Source organism: Megalobrama amblycephala, linkage group LG14 (assembly GCF_018812025.1).
Source record: "Megalobrama amblycephala isolate DHTTF-2021 linkage group LG14, ASM1881202v1, whole genome shotgun sequence".
Classification (NCBI taxonomy): domain Eukaryota; kingdom Metazoa; phylum Chordata; class Actinopteri; order Cypriniformes; family Xenocyprididae; genus Megalobrama; species Megalobrama amblycephala.
Genome location: NC_063057.1, coordinates 42,839,969 through 42,857,354, shown reverse-complemented (window position 1 = coordinate 42,857,354; position 17,386 = coordinate 42,839,969). Strand labels below are relative to the sequence as shown.

The window sequence follows — 17,386 nt, the reverse complement described above, 5'->3', positions numbered from 1 at the left end:
ATGTGACTGGGGAGTTGAATTGCTGATCTGGTGCAAACAAATCCACATCACTATATTCTGAAGTGTTCACAGCTACACGTTTCCCACCACATTTATTTTGTTACTGAAAGGAAAAAGCACAGCACATATTTACACATTAATTTAAATGCAACACTCGAGATGTTCACTTAAGTCTGCTGCCACTAAGCAAAGACTGGAAAAGAACTTTGCAGTGAGTATATCAGGGCTTTCAGGGCTGGTACAAGACCTCTCTATAACAAAACTTTTATGTGAACCTTGAGGTTTACTTTGTTTCTGTAAGTCTTTCCATCGATGGCACATGAAAGGCTTCCCTCCGGTATAAGTTATAACATGAACCCAAGGTTCTTCTGTCTGAAACTTATTCCACAATGATGACATATAAAACCGTTCTCTCATAAGTGAAGGTTCATGTGGTACTTGAAGGTTCCTTTATATCTAAATCTCTTTCCACATAGATCACATATGAATGGATTATCTCCAGTGTGAATTCTCATGTGCATGTTAAGGGTTCCTGGTTGGTTGAAACTCTTTCCACACTCAGAGCATGTGTAGGGTTTCTCTCCAGTGTGAATTCTTATGTGGGCTTTAAATTGTCCTTTGTGACCAAAACTCTTTCCACACTGAGGGCATGTGTAGGGTTTCTCTCCAGTGTGAACTCTCATGTGGTCTTTAAGGGTTCCTTTTATTTTGAAACCTTTTCCACATTGTTGGCAGGTGAAAGGGAGCTCTCCTGTGTGAATTCTCATATGGTCTTTAAGGTGTCCTTTTCGTTTGAAAGTTTTTCCACACTGAGGGCAGGTGTTGGGCTTCTCTCCAGTGTGAACGCTCATGTGGACTTTAAGGTGTCCTTTTCGTTTGAAACTTTTTCCACATTGTTTGCAGGTAAAATGGCTCTCTCCAGTATGAACATTCACGTGGCCTTTAAGGTGGTCTTTACGTTTAAAACTCTTTCCACACTGAGGGCATGTGTAGGGTTTCTCTCCAGTGTGAATTCTCATGTGGTCTGTAAGGTGTCCTTTTTGGTTGAAACTTTTTCCACATTGTTGGCAGGTGTAAGACTTCTTTCCATTGTGAACTCCCATGTGGACTTCAAGGTTTTTATGCTGACAGAAACTCTTTCCACACTGTTTGCAGATTAATTGACTGATAGTTTCTGTATTTTGAGCTTTTTGTGTGGAAGCCTTTTCAGTCTGCAAGGAATTAAAAGATTTTTCTTCAGTTATGAAATCATGCTGTTTCTCATTCAGATCTTTCTCTTTCATGCCATTCAGATCTTGACTCTCCTCTTCCAGCACCATCAGGTCTAAGGCAAAAGAGACAATTAAAAGTTAACCCCAGTTTAAATGGCACAGAGCAACAGACATTAAGAGTGTATTCACACTAGGCAGAGTTTCCTTCTACCGTGCCCTGGCGATTGTCCCCACTCCCCCGCTGACCCGCACACACATTGCACTAAATGCTCTGGCCGGAGTACACTTGTGTCATTAATGATGCAACTTTTTTGTTTTGAAGGAAACAGGAAGAAAAGCATTTTTTTGCAAATATACTGCCAAATAGATATCTGTCAAGACAACTTCTGGAGTGTTTGGCATGGTAATGTGTATGACAATGTTGATATGTTTGGTCATGGCGGAATAGATCTGCTACGCTGCTGCTGCTTTTATTGCTGCTGCTGCTGTAGGTCATTGCTACTGCTGGAGAGCAAGTACAGGACTTGCTACTGCCAATACATACACAACACGCTGCCATAAGCAAGTAAGACATGCTGCTGTACAAAACAGTGTACATGAATTACCCATAGAATATCTATACAGGTGGATCTGGGGAAGGAGGAGGGTTTCTGAAGCATGCTGCACTGCTAAGGCAATGCTACCAAAGTATTTTGAAGTTTGAGCACACAAGTTCATTGGCTACCGATACAGCAGGAAACAATCATCCGTGTCCTATAGATAACGATGTGATTACGAGCAGGTTGATTTAAAGAACCTATTAGCCTGTGCCATCCAGAACTTTGTATTTCTGTCATGACAACTCTTGGAGTGTTTGGCATGGTAATGGGTAATACAATGTTGATATGTTTGTTCTAGGTGGAATAGATCTGCTGCTGCAGAGCAAGGACAGGACTTGCTACTGTTAAAACATACACAACACGCTGCTGTGAGCAAGTAAGAGATGCTGTTGCTGTACAATTTAGTGTACATGAATTACCCCCCAACAGAAAAGGTGACATTTGAACAATGAAGGCCTAGTACTGCAGGAGGCAAGTTGATGATGAGCCTGCTTTGCCGAATGGCTTAACTCTATTGGCCTATGACTATATCCGCTTTTCCACTGTTGGGTCAAACGGTTCTTAGAATGGTAAGGAATGGTTCCAGTTGTGTTTCCACTTGAGTCTGGTACAGCACGGAACGATTACAAACCATTCTCGTCCCAGAATTCTCGGCAAGGTTGTCTAAACGTGCTGAATCATGTTGGTAGAATGCATGAAGTGCCATCGCTACTCAGGATTGGTCACTTGTCTGTTGCATGGCTACCAGTTTCTCTAAAGCTGGCTAAGCACCCTATGAGCAACGTAAACACAAATTAAGTTGTGTAAAGAAACCCCCTACAACCACCTAAACATAGTAAGATGATAATAGCATCATTTGATAACTGTCATGTTCATCATTAGATAATTGTTAAAGTAGAGGTCATTTGTACAACAGATGAATAATTGAGAATGACTCTATAGTATTCATCTGAAACCAGCTCGAAACACACACAAGTATGAAAGTATAAAAAATGTTTCTACAGTGGGGAAAATAATTATTTGATCCCCTGCAGATTTCATAAGTTTTCCCACTTACAAAGAAAGGAGTCTATGATTTTTATGGTAAGTTTATTTTAATGTATAGAGGCAGAATATCATCCAAAAAAATCCAGAAAAAAACACTATATAAAAGTTATAATTGATTAACATTTGATCAAGTGAAATAATTATTTGATCCCCTACCAACCAGCAAGAATTCTGCCTTCTTTTTTGTTTATGTGCCCATGTCGAACACGGATTAGTCCCGTCACTTTAAGAAAGTACTCTTAATTCAGCTCGTTATGTGTATAAAAGACACCTGTCCAAATAATCTGTATCTTCCATTTAAACCTCTCCACCACCATGGGCAAGAACAAAGAGCTGTCAAAGGACATCAGGGACAAGACAGTAGACCTGCACAAGGCTGGAATGGGCTACAAGACCATCAGCAAGAAGCTTGGTGAGAAGAAGACAGCTGTTGGTGTGATTATTCGGAGAAACACAAAATAACCCTCGGTCTGGAGCTACATGCAAGATCTCACCCTCATGGGGTAAGGATGATGAAGAGAAAGCTGAGGGATCAGCCCAGAACTACACAGAAGGAGCTTGTAAATGATCTCAAGGCAGTTAGGGCCACAGTCACTAAGAAAACCATTGGTAACACACTACGCCGCAATGGACTGAAATCCTGCAGTGCTCGCAAGGTCCCTCTGCTCAAAAAGGCACATCAGGCCCGTACAGAAGTTTGCCAATGAACATCTAAATGATCCAAAGAAGGCTTGGGAGAAAGTACTGTGGTCAGATGAAACCAAAATTGAGCTCTTTGGCATCAACTCAACTCGCCATGTTTGGAGGGAGAGAAATGCTGACTATGACCCCATGAACACCATCCCTACAGTCAAGCATGGAGGTGGAAACATTATGATTTAGGTCCATTTCTCTGCTAAGGGTACAGGACGACTTCACCCCATTGAGGGGCTGATGACCGGGGCCATGTACTGTAAAATCTTGGACGAGAACCTCCTACAACACTGAAGATGGGTCACGGATCGGTCTTCCAGCATGACAATTACCCAAAACATTCTGCCAAGGCAACAAATGAGTGGCTCAAGAAGCACATTAAGGTCATGGATTGGCCTAACCAGTCTCCAGACCTTAATCCTATCTAAAATCTTTGGAGGGTGCTGAAAGTTTGAATTCGACAGACTTAGATACCTTAAGGATTTAGAGAGGATCTGTAAAGAGTGGATCAACAGAGTGGATCAAACAGCAGTTTATGTACATGGCTGCCCGTGTCACATTTTACACAACACTACAAAGCAAGCAGGTCTTACCTTTGCAGAGGTAAGAGTGTGGGGCTGGATATTTGAAAAGAGTTACATTATAAAAAGCTCTAAGGGGCTGTTCACACAGAAAAACAATGGAAAAGAAGCACATTGGAGTGGAAAAACGCATTCTATGTTAACGTGCTAGACAGACATGCAAAACTGTTTCGCTGACATCTTGCGACTTTTGCAGTATCTCACACATGACATGGTGCTCTAAAAACATGGCATTCTTATAAATGAGCATATTTTACCAAGCTCCTATGTTTAGATTCAGTCATTTCATTTTAATGGTAATGAAAGGGTTACGCAGTTATTGAAATGTCTTACCTTCAAAATGCCATATTAGTCAATGAATTAGTATTTAACCAATTTTACTGTCTTTGTGTCAATGTGTGCTTTTTTTTCCATCCATTTCTGTCAGTTTTACAGCAGCAAAAGGAACACTGTTGTGTTTACTTACTCGCAAAATCCTGTCATTGGCACTGTAACGATGGACAAAACATGATAAAAACTTCCAGATCCACAATTAAATGTCGGATCATATGCACACCGTCATTCATCTTGAAATCACACGATTTGAGTCTACCACTTGGTTCTTCTGTGAACTTTGAGGCTTTTGCTGACAAAGGTAAGTGGCATTTAGAGGTTTCTGCAAATGAACCAGTATTTCTGAATGAGCTTACGCTGGGTTTTAGCAAATATATAAAAATATCTGGCTCTTGTTATAAATTTTATTTTGTTACTATGCTTTTTGTTATCCGTTGTACAAGCAGGATGTGTAATCTTAGTTTAAAATGTAGATTTAAAAAATGTACAATGAAGGAGCAGACCACACATGATAGGGGAGACCATTCCGAAGCCTGGGCCCAGCCACAGAAAAGACCCGATCCCCCTTTGATTTGTAGGTAATTAATGTCCACTGTGATTGGACAGCTGAGTAAAAAGTGACAGTGATGAGCACTGCATTTTACCCAAAGTTAAACATTCTTCAAATATCAGCGGCTGGTAAAAACGCTGAAGCACTCAGTGTGAAATGTCCACATGAGGTGACCCAAAAACATAAAACCACTTTAATTAAGACACTCATATGACATTATTCAAAAATATCATTAATTTCTGTAGATCTGGACATTTTAATAAGGATTAAATGACTGAGTTCAGCTTTGAGAATGAAACTGACCTGTTAGTGTCTCAGTTTCTTCATGTTTCACACTGAATGTTTCATCAATCCTCATGTCTTCATTCTTGTCTGTAATAAATGCCATCTTTATAATAGTGTGTCACGTGGATCTCAGTCGCTTCACCAGAAGTTTTTCTTTGAGTGTTTGTCCTGTTTAAGATGAGAATAATTAACATAAACAAAAATAAATCCACACTAAATCTCTGGGTGTGTCTCAATCAACTCTAGTTAAGTAGTTCAGTGCACTGGTGAAAGAGTCAGAGTGAGAGTTAATGGACTTAAATCACTTGATTAGACTAAAAACACTTGAAGCTAGAATTACAAATGAATAAAAGAACACAAATTAATACATTACACAGCTGAACATCAGCATAAACAACATCATATTTTGTTATATTAGTTTCACATGTGTGTTTGTTTACATTTAGTTCAATCGAACCTTTTTCTGTTAGTAAAGCTTATTCACACACTAACCCTAACAAACAACGTTCATTCTTGTTATTATATACATTACAGTGCTACATTTAACAACAATAACCATTTCACAGTTGTCTATAAACTGTCTAAAATGGTTGCATTATTTTAAACACTTTAAAAGAGTACAAACACAAGCCTTTCTTCAGTCGAATCGCATCAGATGCAGCAGGAGTGCGACGCAGTTTTTTGACGTCACACCGCCACACCAAAATAAAAGTCCCGTCTGCACGTTAAAACTAATACAAATATACACAGAAAAACATTCATATTGTTGATTTATGGGATGAATCAGAGATTCTAAAAGTTATCAATCCATACCGTTTTTCAAGAGTTTCTGGCTTATATCTAGTGTGAACTGCTCTCAGTTCAATAATCTACAAAGCACATTCTCAGTCAAGAATAAAGTCACAATTCTTGGTCTTCATATTACAAAGGATTGTAAAGAACTTTAGAATATTTTAAACTCATTAAAAATTTGTGGATCAAAATGAATTTTTTGATTACAGAGAGATCTCACTATTAGAAATATCTATTTATTCCATCTCAATTTCACCACAGAATATGGGAGCAATAATTAAAATAAAATGTCATACTTTATTAAAATGCATGACTGTTAAGGATATTACATTTATTAGGGATTTAATACAATTGATTTTGTTTGCCTGAATGGAGTCCTTAAATTAAAATGGTTAAAATTTTCTTCAAAGTGGTAATTAACTCTTCCCTGTTTTCTCATATGTATCATTTTCCTCACTAAGTAAGAGGTCTACCTTGTAAGAAAAAGTTGGCACTGAAAAAACATCTGGCCATCTCTCAGCCCTGTCTGGAATCACAGCATGGGGCAATGTTTTGTCACCTGATTCTACTGAACTTGCATCAATCTTGGATCGCACAGCTTTTAGTACAGCATTCTGTGGAAGTTCTTCAATGTCTACAAGGGAACACAGCTGCCCATCAAAATCTGGATCTTCGTATGATAGGTTAGTCAAAGTCTAGCTTTTTAGGTTTTCTTTTATCATTCTCTTTAGCTCATTCACAGATTCTGGATGTGAAGACAGAGTCATCTTCCTCACAATGTCTGTGGAAGTCTGGATATTAGGTAGGAAGTTTTGAGCTGCCATTCCTACTGCTTTAAAGAAAAGAAAGAATACATTAATGATTTGATGTTATTTGTGAATACTGAAAGTTCACCAAAAATATGAAAATTCTCTCATCATTTATCTTCATTTCATACCAGATGTATATGTCTTTCTTAATTCAGTCAAACACACAGATTTATAGAGAAATAATCCATCTCTGTGAGTCCATTTAATATAAGTGAATTGGTTCTGAAAAGTTGAAGCTTTGAAAAGCACATACAGATATAATAATGATACTAATCCATACAACGCCAGTGGAAGAATCAATATCTGTCTCAATTTCGAAGGCTTCATCTCCCAGAGGTTGCATTTGTCACATTTGTTAAATTTCAAATTTGTTCAGCCAGCTGTAGTAGTGTCATGCTCACACACATTTGGAGGGATGTAAACATTCACAAGAATGAACGAGGAAAACTCCTGAAAGGTTTACAGTTTATGAAGAGCTCTAAATTAAGAGGGCCCATCTTCTTCAGAGTTGTTACGTTTGTAAACCAACTTTCATTCATTTAAAAGCATAGTCCACCACCTTTAGGGCAACTGCAGAAGCACTCTGCTGGACAGGTTCTGTAGGAAAGCGAAGGGTTTTATTCGGATGGTACATTATGCATTTATATTTCTTCTCTTGTGATGTGGTAAATCCTGACCTTTTCCATCATTCCAGTTGCTTTGTTAAATGTTTCTTCTGACTTCACGTCAATACAGTGTGGCCCACTAACACCAGAATCTGACTTCATAAACCACTGAACAACAGTCTGTGAACCAGGACATATGTAATGGATTATGTAAGTATTATTACAATGATTATTATTATTTTAAATCTCTTACTTGAAGTACATGGTACCAGTAGAGAAGAAAATCAGACTCATCAAAATTAAACTTCATTCAAAGCATTTATTTCACTCCTCTTTGTCAACTATGAAGCACCAAAATTAGGTTACCTTGTTCAACACTGCTGGATCCAATCCAAAAGTGGATTCACCAATGGATGTTCCTTAAATACCTTGGTTTCTTAGGGAACAAAGGTTGTAGCTTCTGAAGTGCAAGCTTAAGGGTTTCTTGGGTCTCACTGCTTGATATTATGTATGCAACAACAACTTTGTGACCATGGTTATCTCTCATAAGCAATGTAAAAAGTGGAAAGGAATATTTATTCACACAGGGTGTGGCATTGTGTGGCAAAGAACACAATATTACTCCCATGGTCCTGTAAGTCCTGATCCTTACCCAGTGGCTGATAAAGTATAACACTTTCTTTATACTCATACAGTCTTTATCAAGGTGTTTCCCTCAAAGCATTCAAGTATGGATATTATATATCTTCTGGTGTAACAAAGTATTCTCAGGAATGATAATTAGCGAGTTGTACACAGTCCACCATTTTCTCCAGGCTTTAGCAGTCTCCATGTACTCCTGACATCAGAGCCGCTGAAGATGCAGTGGATTAGTTTTATTTTTGAAGGGAATGCGCCCCCATATATTTAAATTTGTTTATGTCTCAGCGAATCATTTTACACCAGACTGATTTATGAAAGAATGTCAGTACAGAGGTACAATACAAAACAGGTTTTGCCAAAAAGTTGTTACTCAAGGATGGATCGGTACCAACTGTTCGTGATCCAGCTTACAGTCCCCAGAGCGATACACAGCATTAATGAAAGGGAGAGCATGTGTATATGTAATTGTATGTGTGTGTGTGTGTGTGTCAGTTGTGGATGTTTCCCCGTTTGGGTGTCTTGTCCTGTCATGTCTTGCCTGCCTTGCCAACAAATTTATACTACATTGAGAGGAACAACTCATATTTATTTCTGGATGGGTGTAACTTCTTTTTAATGAGCACACAAGTACAATAAATGAGTAAATGCTATTGTTCTTACTCTGTCAGAACTAACCAGTTACATTTTATGAGATGCATGACCTCTGAGTGATGTTCATTCTCTGCAATACTATGTACTCTGTAAGAAGCACTAAAATATTTAATTCAATCGAAACACATGAAACTAAAACGTAAGAAAAAAATGTCACAAAGTTTTTTTCTTAATTGCTAAGAGTTTTATTCAAGGTTAGTTTGGTATATGTTCCAAGATTACTCCTTGAACAAAGAGAAAGAAAGACTTTCATTTAATTCCACTTATAGTAAATATCCACCCAAATGTAACTCATATACACCCAAGAACTTAGTTTTGTATATACTGTTTTGAATAACACTTCATCTATAACTATAAAGCATGCAACGTCAACTGGCGGCCCGCGGGCCAAATCCGGCCCGCCAGAGATTTCCATCCGGCCCCCAGAATAATACTGAATTCAGGAATAGCCTTGTAAGAGGAAAAAGTTTAGGGCTGGTCCGAATACCATTTTTTGATGAACATCGACTATTCGAAGCTTCGGAGAGAGGGGCTGAACATATTTTTCTCTCTAATAAAGGCAGGAATCTGTGTCTGTATATCCGTTTGCATTTTTATTATTTCGAGAACCGTTCATCCAATCGACTTCACAGGGGAGTGCAGTGTCGCATTTGGTGCAATATAGATGGACACGCGAGACGCGACACATTCAGAATTAATAAACTTTTAGTAAACTACAGTTAGAGCAGCGCGAGCGGGAAGCGGCGCACCTCACGCGGGCAGGGCTTATGCTCTGAGAACGGACACTGCACTAGTGATATAAAACGCACACACACAGGTCTGTTAAATTAAGCAATACTTTTAAGGTAGTCTAATAATTTTCTGACTAACAAATTGACACAGAAATTTAAACAAAGAAAAACGAAATTAAGTTAAATTAAAACGAGATTAATTTAGATTGATAATAACGGGTAAAAATGCTAATACATTTTGTCTATTATTCTATTTTCCACAATGTCAAAGCAACAAAACACAAGCTCAGACATGCACAAACTCCGCTGTTCTGCGCTCTAGCCAGAGAACACTCCCGTTGCTGGAACACGCGTCGGTTCTATTTCTAGCATGCACGCGTTTTCTGCGTGGCTCGAGCGCGCCTGAGACGCGTGTCTCAGTGTGCAAACTCCAACCTGTTAAATATGGGAGCCGAAATAAAAACGGACACGCCACGCAGCTGAGTCGCTCACGCAGCCAGTGTGTCGCCGGCCTTATTCAAGGGGGAATGAGAACCGTTTTTTATTTTTAATCTAACGAAACAAAAAGCCTTCTGAAAAAAAGCTTGTGCCATAGCCTGCCTTCAGTCAAGAATGACGATAAACGCGTTCTCTCATTGAACATCTTTTATTGTTTCACGTGCTCATTTTTTCACAAATGTCAAAATTTTCCTTGCCTGGGATTTGCGCACAATTGCGTGACAGTGATGGACAGCTTGAAAGCCTCACAAATATGAAGCCTAAAATATCGCTATCGCCCCCTGGTGGCTTGCTGCAGTACAGGTAATATGTAAAAAATAACATAAATTTGGAATTAGAATTAGTATATCAAATAATAACATACAGTATTAGGATACAATTCGAATTTTATTTTATATTACGAGTATCTGGCCCTTACAGAGTCTGCAGTGAAAAATTCTGGCCCTTGGACAAATATAGTTGATGACCCCTGCTATAAAGCAATATACGTGTTATAGGTGCTGCTGTACAGATGAGGCGAATACGGAAATTCGCAATAAGTTAGGCTTTAATAATAAACAAGGACTAGAAATACAGCATAACACACAAAGGCAAACAATATCACGGACAAGGAGTGCAGGGAGTGAGTCCAACTTAAAGGGAGTGCTGACGAGGACAACAGGTGCAGGGAATCAGGGGAGATGGCGGGAAGACTGATGCGGGAAGTGAAGACAAGTTTAGAGAACAGGAGGATGCCGGGAACTGGAGTCCGGGAAGGCGTGAATGTAACAATATGTATACAGAGTTATTAGAGAGATTTTTAAAAGAATTAATTTTTCTTCTCTGGGTTAAATGTAGTAGTTCCTCCAAAATCCTTTTTCACCAACCAGTTAATTTTCATAAGTGATATGTTTATTTAAAATATCTGCAATATCTCTTTGAAATCTAGATGTTTAAAGACAAGAAATTTCTTTAAATAATTTATATGTAACGAGCGGAGACTCAGGCGGGAGATCCAAGTGCAGCATTTATTTACAAGTGAGAGTGGTCGTACAGGCAGGGTCAAAACAGGAACAAACAGGAACAGTAGGGAACAGGCAGAGTCGTAGTGAAGGGACAGGCAAAGATCAGGACAGGCAGCAACGGGTCAAAAACAAGAAACAGGCAGGAACGATAACAAGCAGGCAGACAGGATAGAAACGCTCAGAAATGACACAATGGTAATCAAGACTTCGCGGTGAGGTGGTGTGTGTGACAGACTTTTATAGTCCTGTAAATGAGCTGCAGCTGGCTGTGGTGATCAGTGAGGTGTGCAAGGGTGGATGTGGCCGATGCTGATTGGTGGTGAGTGTGAGCATGTGACTGGCGAGGAGGATGATGGGAAATGGAGTCCGGAACTAGACAGGGGCAGACGGTGATCGTGACATAGCGCCCCCCTCCCGGAAGGCGCGTCCTCGTGCCGTAGAGGACACCAATAAGGGAGGGGGGGTGGGTGCATTGGAGATCTAATGGGGAACGGGAACGGATCTCCAGTGCAGGTTCCAGAAGCTTGGGCAGCCACGGCGGGTCAGAGCCTCGGGCAGCCAGCGGGTCAGGGGTGTTAGGAAGCACGGCGGGTCCAGGGCCTTGGGCACCACGCAGGTCAGGTGGCTCAGGCAGCCACGGCAGGTCAGGTGCTCAGGCGGCCAGCGCAGGTCCATAGGTGACCCAGCGGGTCAGAGTCCATAGGTGACCCCAGCGGGTCAGGTTCATAGGTGACCCCAGCGGGTCAGGTTCATAGGGCCCCAGCGGGTCAGGTCCATAGATGGCCATAGCAGTTCAGGGGCCCTTAACGGGTTGAGCGCCCCACCCACAAGCTCCCACCCTCAGGCACTGCCCCCCCCAAAAGTTCTGGGGATTTCAGCGGGGCCCTTGCAGGTTCGGGGCAAGGAGTTCGGGTGGCGCCGGCAGGGCCAGGCGTGTGGGTGAAGCCAGCAGGGCAAGACGCCTGAGTGGTGCTGGCAGCGCAGGGAGCTTGGGTGGCGCTGGCAGGGCTGGAAGCTTGGGTGGCGCTGGCAGGGGAAGCTGGGTGGCGCTGGCAGGGCTGGAAGCTTGGGTGGCGCTGGCAGGGCTGGAAGCTTGGGTGGCGCTGGCAGCGCAAGGAGCTTGGGTGGTGCTGGCAGGGCAAGGAAGACCTCTGGAGTGGTCACCAGACCCACAGCGGGTTCGAGGAGGACCTCCGAGCCCTGAAGAGGGGAAGAAGCCTTCTTCCTCCTCCTCCTCTTCTTCCGAGGGTGAGGCGATGAATCACCGGTAGGAGTGGATTCTTGAGCAGACTCACCGGCTGAAGCGGGTTCTGAAGCGGACTCACTGGCTGCAGCGGGTTCTGGAGCGGACTGAATGGCTGGAACACCCCCTACATCCTTAATCACCGAGGGGGCGGCCATCTTGCCCATGGGCACTGGCAAAGTAGCCATTTTGTCCATCGCGTCCAGGGGGCTTGAGTGCGTGGCAACCGGTGCATTTGAGTGCATAGCAGCCGCCGGGCTTGAGAGCGAAGCAACCGCCGGGTTAGAGAATGAAGTGGCCACCGGACTTGAGAGCGTAGCGGCCGGCTGGCTTGCGAGCGTAGCGGCCTCCGGGCTTGCGAGTGTAGCGACCGGCTGGCTTGAGAGCGTAGCGACCGGCTGGCTTGAGAGCGAAGCGACCGATTGGCTTGAGAGCGAAGCGGCCTCCCGGCTTGAGAGCGTAGTGGCCGGCTGGCTTGAGGGCGAAGCGGCTGGTGGATGCTTGGGGATGCCAGCCGCTCGTGCTGACGTCATCGGTGGATCTGCCACACTGCAACGCAATCCTCTCCGCTCCCTGACTGATCTCGAGATGAGACGTGACTCTGGGCGATCAACGGAGACGTGGCATTGCCCTGGGCGATCAGCAGAGACGTGCCGTTGCTCTGGGCGATCAGTGGAGACGTGATGGGGCGTTGTAGCATCCGCCATTTTGTGTGCGCTGTCTGTAGCGGTCGCCATTATGTGGTTCAGCGTGGTGTTGCATTCCTCTGCGACCCCCACAGTAAAAGTTGAACCCACTGTGAGCAGGGCAAAGTCCAGGAATTCCACGAACGACCCTCGGGGACCATTGGTGAGTAAATAGTCCTTAAGTGGTTCGTTTAATCCGTAAATGAAAAAGTCAATGAGGGCACAGTCAGGTAGATCAGATAGGTGGGCTATATCCAGAAACTTTTGAATATGTGCCTCCAGGGTACAGTTACCTTGACGAAGGCTGACAAGACATGTGGCTGGGTCCATGCTGAGGCTGGACACACTCGTAGAAGCTGCTGGATCGTAGTTGGCGAAGTCTTCTGTAACGAGCGGAGACTCAGACGGGAGATCCAAGTGCAGCATTTATTTACAAGTGAGAATGGTCGTACAGGCAGGGTCAAAACAGGAACAAACAGGAACAGTGAGGAACAGGCAGAGTCGTAGTGAAGGGACAGGCAAAGACCAGGACAGGCAGCAACGGGTCAAAAACAAGAAACAGGCAGGAACGATAACAAGCAGGCAGACAGGATAGAAACGCTCAGAAATTACACAATGGTAATCAAGACTTTGCGGTGAGGTGGTGTGTGTGACAGACTTTTATAGTCCTGTAAATGAGCTGCAGCTGGCTGTGGTGATCAGTGAGGTGTGCAAGGGTGGATGTGGCCGATGCTGATTGGTGGTGAGTGTGAGCATGTGACTGGCGAGGGGGATGATGGGAAATGGAGTCCGGAACTAGACAGGGGCAGACGGTGATCATGACATTATATATATATATATATATATATATATATATATATATATATATATATATATATATACAGAATATTTTGATTAAAATTGCAGGCTCTTTTATTTTTCAGGTTTACTGAGCTTTCAGACCAATGGAGATTGCTGCAGAGTAGAGGAAGTCCAAAGATCTCTGCCTTTTAGTTCTATATCCATGGTTGCATAACTGAAAATGACAGACAAAAAGAAAAAATAAATGTATAATTCAATTCATGCTTTCTACAATGCAAAGGCTGTTGAGTGTGTTTTCTTTTAGAAAGACATGTTGTAAAAAGTACACAATTTGCTTGAAGGCTATTGTCAGTAATGCAGCATTGCAGTTAAGATTTACTGTCCAAACTTACCAGTGCACATCGGCCGTTCTGTACAAGGCAAAGATGAACCTCACAGTGCAGGAAGATGTGGTCAGAAATCCCTGAGAAGGTCAATATCCTGAAGGAGAAATGGCTTGTTGTATCAATACCATTCTGAAGAACTTCCACTGCGGCATCTTCAGGGTTTGGACATCTAGGAATTGAGGAAAGTTTTAGAAAGGAAGTTAATAAAAGGAAAATTAGAGCATGGCAAAATTTGAATGTCTTGTTTATGATGTACTTGGTCAATTTTGCTTTAGGGCTGTCATGATATTAGATTTTTCACACCACGGTTATTGTGGCCAAAAGAATTCACGATATTGATATATCGCGATATCTATAGAATCCTTGGGTGGAACATTTTTTTATCAGTCTAAATAATTTTTACTTTGTTTATTTAGTTTTTCTCTTTCAGGGTTGCTGCACATTTTTTAAAAGTCAAATTTAAGGCTTTTTAAGACCTCAAGAAATAAAAAAATGAATACTAGCATAGTAGCCTATATATTATGGCTGTTACCAATCAAATGAAATCATTATCAACAAAATCCATCTTTGCAATACAGAGGAGACACAGAATGAGAAGTGGCATTAATATATTTACACAGCATTTACAATTTGTCTACATAAATTTAATTCAATATTTAAATACATTTTTTTTTTCTAATTTTAACTTTTTTAATTAAAATGTACCTTAAAAATGAAACTAAACTAAACTGCCACTAGGTGGCAGCAAGTCACTGTCTTAATGAGTGAGTGAGTCATTCATTCAACCGATTTGTTGCTGAATAAGACAAGTAAAGAAAACGCAGTAGGCTACTTATTAAAAGAATCACCCTTTATTTAAATATATGAACACAGAAAATCGCTGTTAACAGGTTAATATAACATTTCCCATTCCATGACTAGTAAAATAATCGCAACTTACTCTCTGTAAAATGGCATAATCTGCAGGGAGATGGACATGGAGGTGGGTAAAAAGGTTGGTGGTGTTGCCACCCTTCGCACTGACTGTAGCTAGGGAAATGAAACGGTATATTGAATAGTGGGCAGAGTTTTACTTTAACGCTCCTCTCTCCATCTCTCGCTCATAGCAGACTAACGACTGGTGGGGAATTTTTTACGCGTTTTCAACCCAAGCCGTCAAACTGATTTCATCAGAGAAGGGACGCTATTCCAGACCCTCTCCTAATTGCTCCGAGTCTTGAACTGCTGGCCAGTCGCTGCTGGCATGCAATGACACTAAGCACAGCATTCTTTAGCGGTTGCAGAACTCTCACTATCTGGCCACTGAAGTGTTTGTTGTTAGTAGCACAGCAGCTCCAGACAATCATGACCCTCAAACCCAGTTTTACTCACATGTGAAGGAATCAAAGCAGCAGTTTTCAGGCCTACCCACTTAGCTCTCTCCAGCACTGGAAAGCTTTTGTAATATAAACGCAGGTCCTAAAGCGCTTGCCCAGTCATAAACCTTCATTCCAGTGATATCCCCTTCCCAACCCCACCCCCCCTTACTGATATGTCACATGCATAATAATTTGGAACATGGTGTAGTTACCTATTAATGATGGACCATTTTTATCCAATTTTGTTGAATTCACTTAATGAGATTGCAACAAATTTAATCATAAAACCATTTAAACCATCAAGTCACTCACTCTCTACTAATTAGATTCCAGCGAATATGATATCCAGCATCATTAACTGGTGTGGCCCAGCAGTTGTCCAGAACTGTTGCGATTTGATTTCTATCCACTCCTTCCACCTTAACAGCCACATACATCTGCTGGTTCACTTGCACTTGCTCCTCATCATATGGAATAGTAAACTGTGCATCATGGTAGGGTATCATGCGGATTTGGTATGTGCCCTGTCCAGCAGGAAGTTCATTACTTACCACACTGTAGGCAAAAACAAAAAATATCAGCAACCATGACTTAAGGAAATTGTTATGGTGATAGCCTTATGAGACTCAAACCAACAGCCTTTCAATTTGCAGCCCTGAGCCTTAGTAAGAATGTAAACCTGCTTTCACAGTAACCTTATCAACACTTTTAACCCCTTTTGCATCAGGTGGAAATTCTCTGTAAAGTCCTAAATGAGATAACTAATTTTATTAGTTTGTCAGATTTTGCTACCTTCTGTTTCAATGGGAGGTAGCAAAATCGGACATTTTTTTCCCTTCCCGAAACTTAAAACCCAAGGGGAGAAATGCCGGTGTTCTGACAATTTGTGCTACCCTGTCCGATTTTGCTACCTCCCATTGAAACAGTAGGTAGCAAAATCTGACAGCGAAAAATGCAAACATTACCCATCAGATTGTGCTTCCAGCATGATATTAACGTGGTTTATGGCCTTATTAACATCTACACCTAAACCTACCCTTATAATAATGCAAGTACAGTAGTGGTAGCACAATATGATATAGCATTAATCATTAGAACAAGTATATATCGATAGCGAAAAATGCTACTTATCAGATTGTGCTTTATTATTGTCTACATCTACCCCAACACAAAACCTACCCTTACAATAATGCAAATACAGTAATTTGGTGTTATTTATCATGACAACAATGATGTAATATTGATGTGCGCACATGCAGTAAGCCCGGGTAGGACAATCTGACAGGAAAGTTAGCTAGCTAGCTAACTCAGCACATCATTGCTTGGAAATAATGACGGTTCTTTGTTCATAATGCATATATTTGATCGTAAAACAAGATGATTAAAGGCAACATGGAGTAGCTTGGCACGCTAAAAATATAAGCGGGAGAATGTTATCATTGCAAAGTGGTCAGGCTAATGTCTTATGTTTATTCCACAAGACTTACGAATAAGCTGTTTGATTTATAATTATTAGGTTATTTTTCACAAATTTCACTTAAAGGTGCCCTAGAACCCTTTTTCACAAGATGTAATATAAGTCTAAGGTGTCCCATGAAGGTGTCTGTGAAGTTTCAGCTCAAAATACCCTATAGATTTTGTATTATTCAATTTTTTTAACTGCCTATTTTGGGGCATAATTGTAAATGCGCCGATTCAGTGCGTGTCCCCTTTAAATGCTCGCGCTCCCCACCCCCAAGCACGCGACTCTATAATACATTGCATAAACAAAGTTCACACATCTAATATAACCCTCAAAATGAATCTTTACAAAGTGTTCGTCATGCAGCATATCATATCATGTAAGTATAGTATTTATTTGGATGTTTACATTTGATTCTG

At 41.4% G+C, this 17,386-nt stretch overlaps 2 protein-coding genes across 4 annotated transcripts; both read right to left on the bottom strand.

Moving 5' to 3' along the window:
* Nucleotides 1-51: 51 nt before the first annotated feature.
* Nucleotides 52-5,994, bottom strand: LOC125245336 (oocyte zinc finger protein XlCOF26-like). Of its 3 annotated transcripts, none has more exons than XM_048155882.1 (3): nt 5,931-5,994; nt 5,318-5,467; nt 52-1,324 (listed from the first exon to the last, which is right to left on the bottom strand). In XM_048155882.1, the coding sequence occupies exons 2-3, from the start codon at nt 5,400-5,402 to the stop codon at nt 414-416; spliced, it is 996 nt and encodes a 331-aa protein (XP_048011839.1). In that variant the 5' UTR covers nt 5,403-5,467; nt 5,931-5,994; the 3' UTR covers nt 52-413. The 3 variants fall into 3 exon arrangements, with proteins under 3 accessions (XP_048011839.1, XP_048011840.1, XP_048011841.1); XM_048155883.1 differs by having other exon boundaries at nt 5,925-5,983; XM_048155884.1 differs by lacking the exon at nt 5,931-5,994 and adding an exon at nt 5,792-5,916.
* Nucleotides 5,995-13,857: 7,863 nt separating this feature from the next.
* LOC125245351 (pancreatic secretory granule membrane major glycoprotein GP2-like) lies at nt 13,858-17,126 on the bottom strand. Its single transcript, XM_048155899.1, has 3 exons — nt 15,818-17,126; nt 14,154-14,316; nt 13,858-13,975 (listed from the first exon to the last, which is right to left on the bottom strand). Exons 1-3 carry the CDS (start codon nt 16,009-16,011, stop codon nt 13,886-13,888), a joined length of 447 nt encoding a protein of 148 aa, XP_048011856.1. The 5' UTR covers nt 16,012-17,126; the 3' UTR covers nt 13,858-13,885.
* Nucleotides 17,127-17,386: the final 260 nt, after the last annotated feature.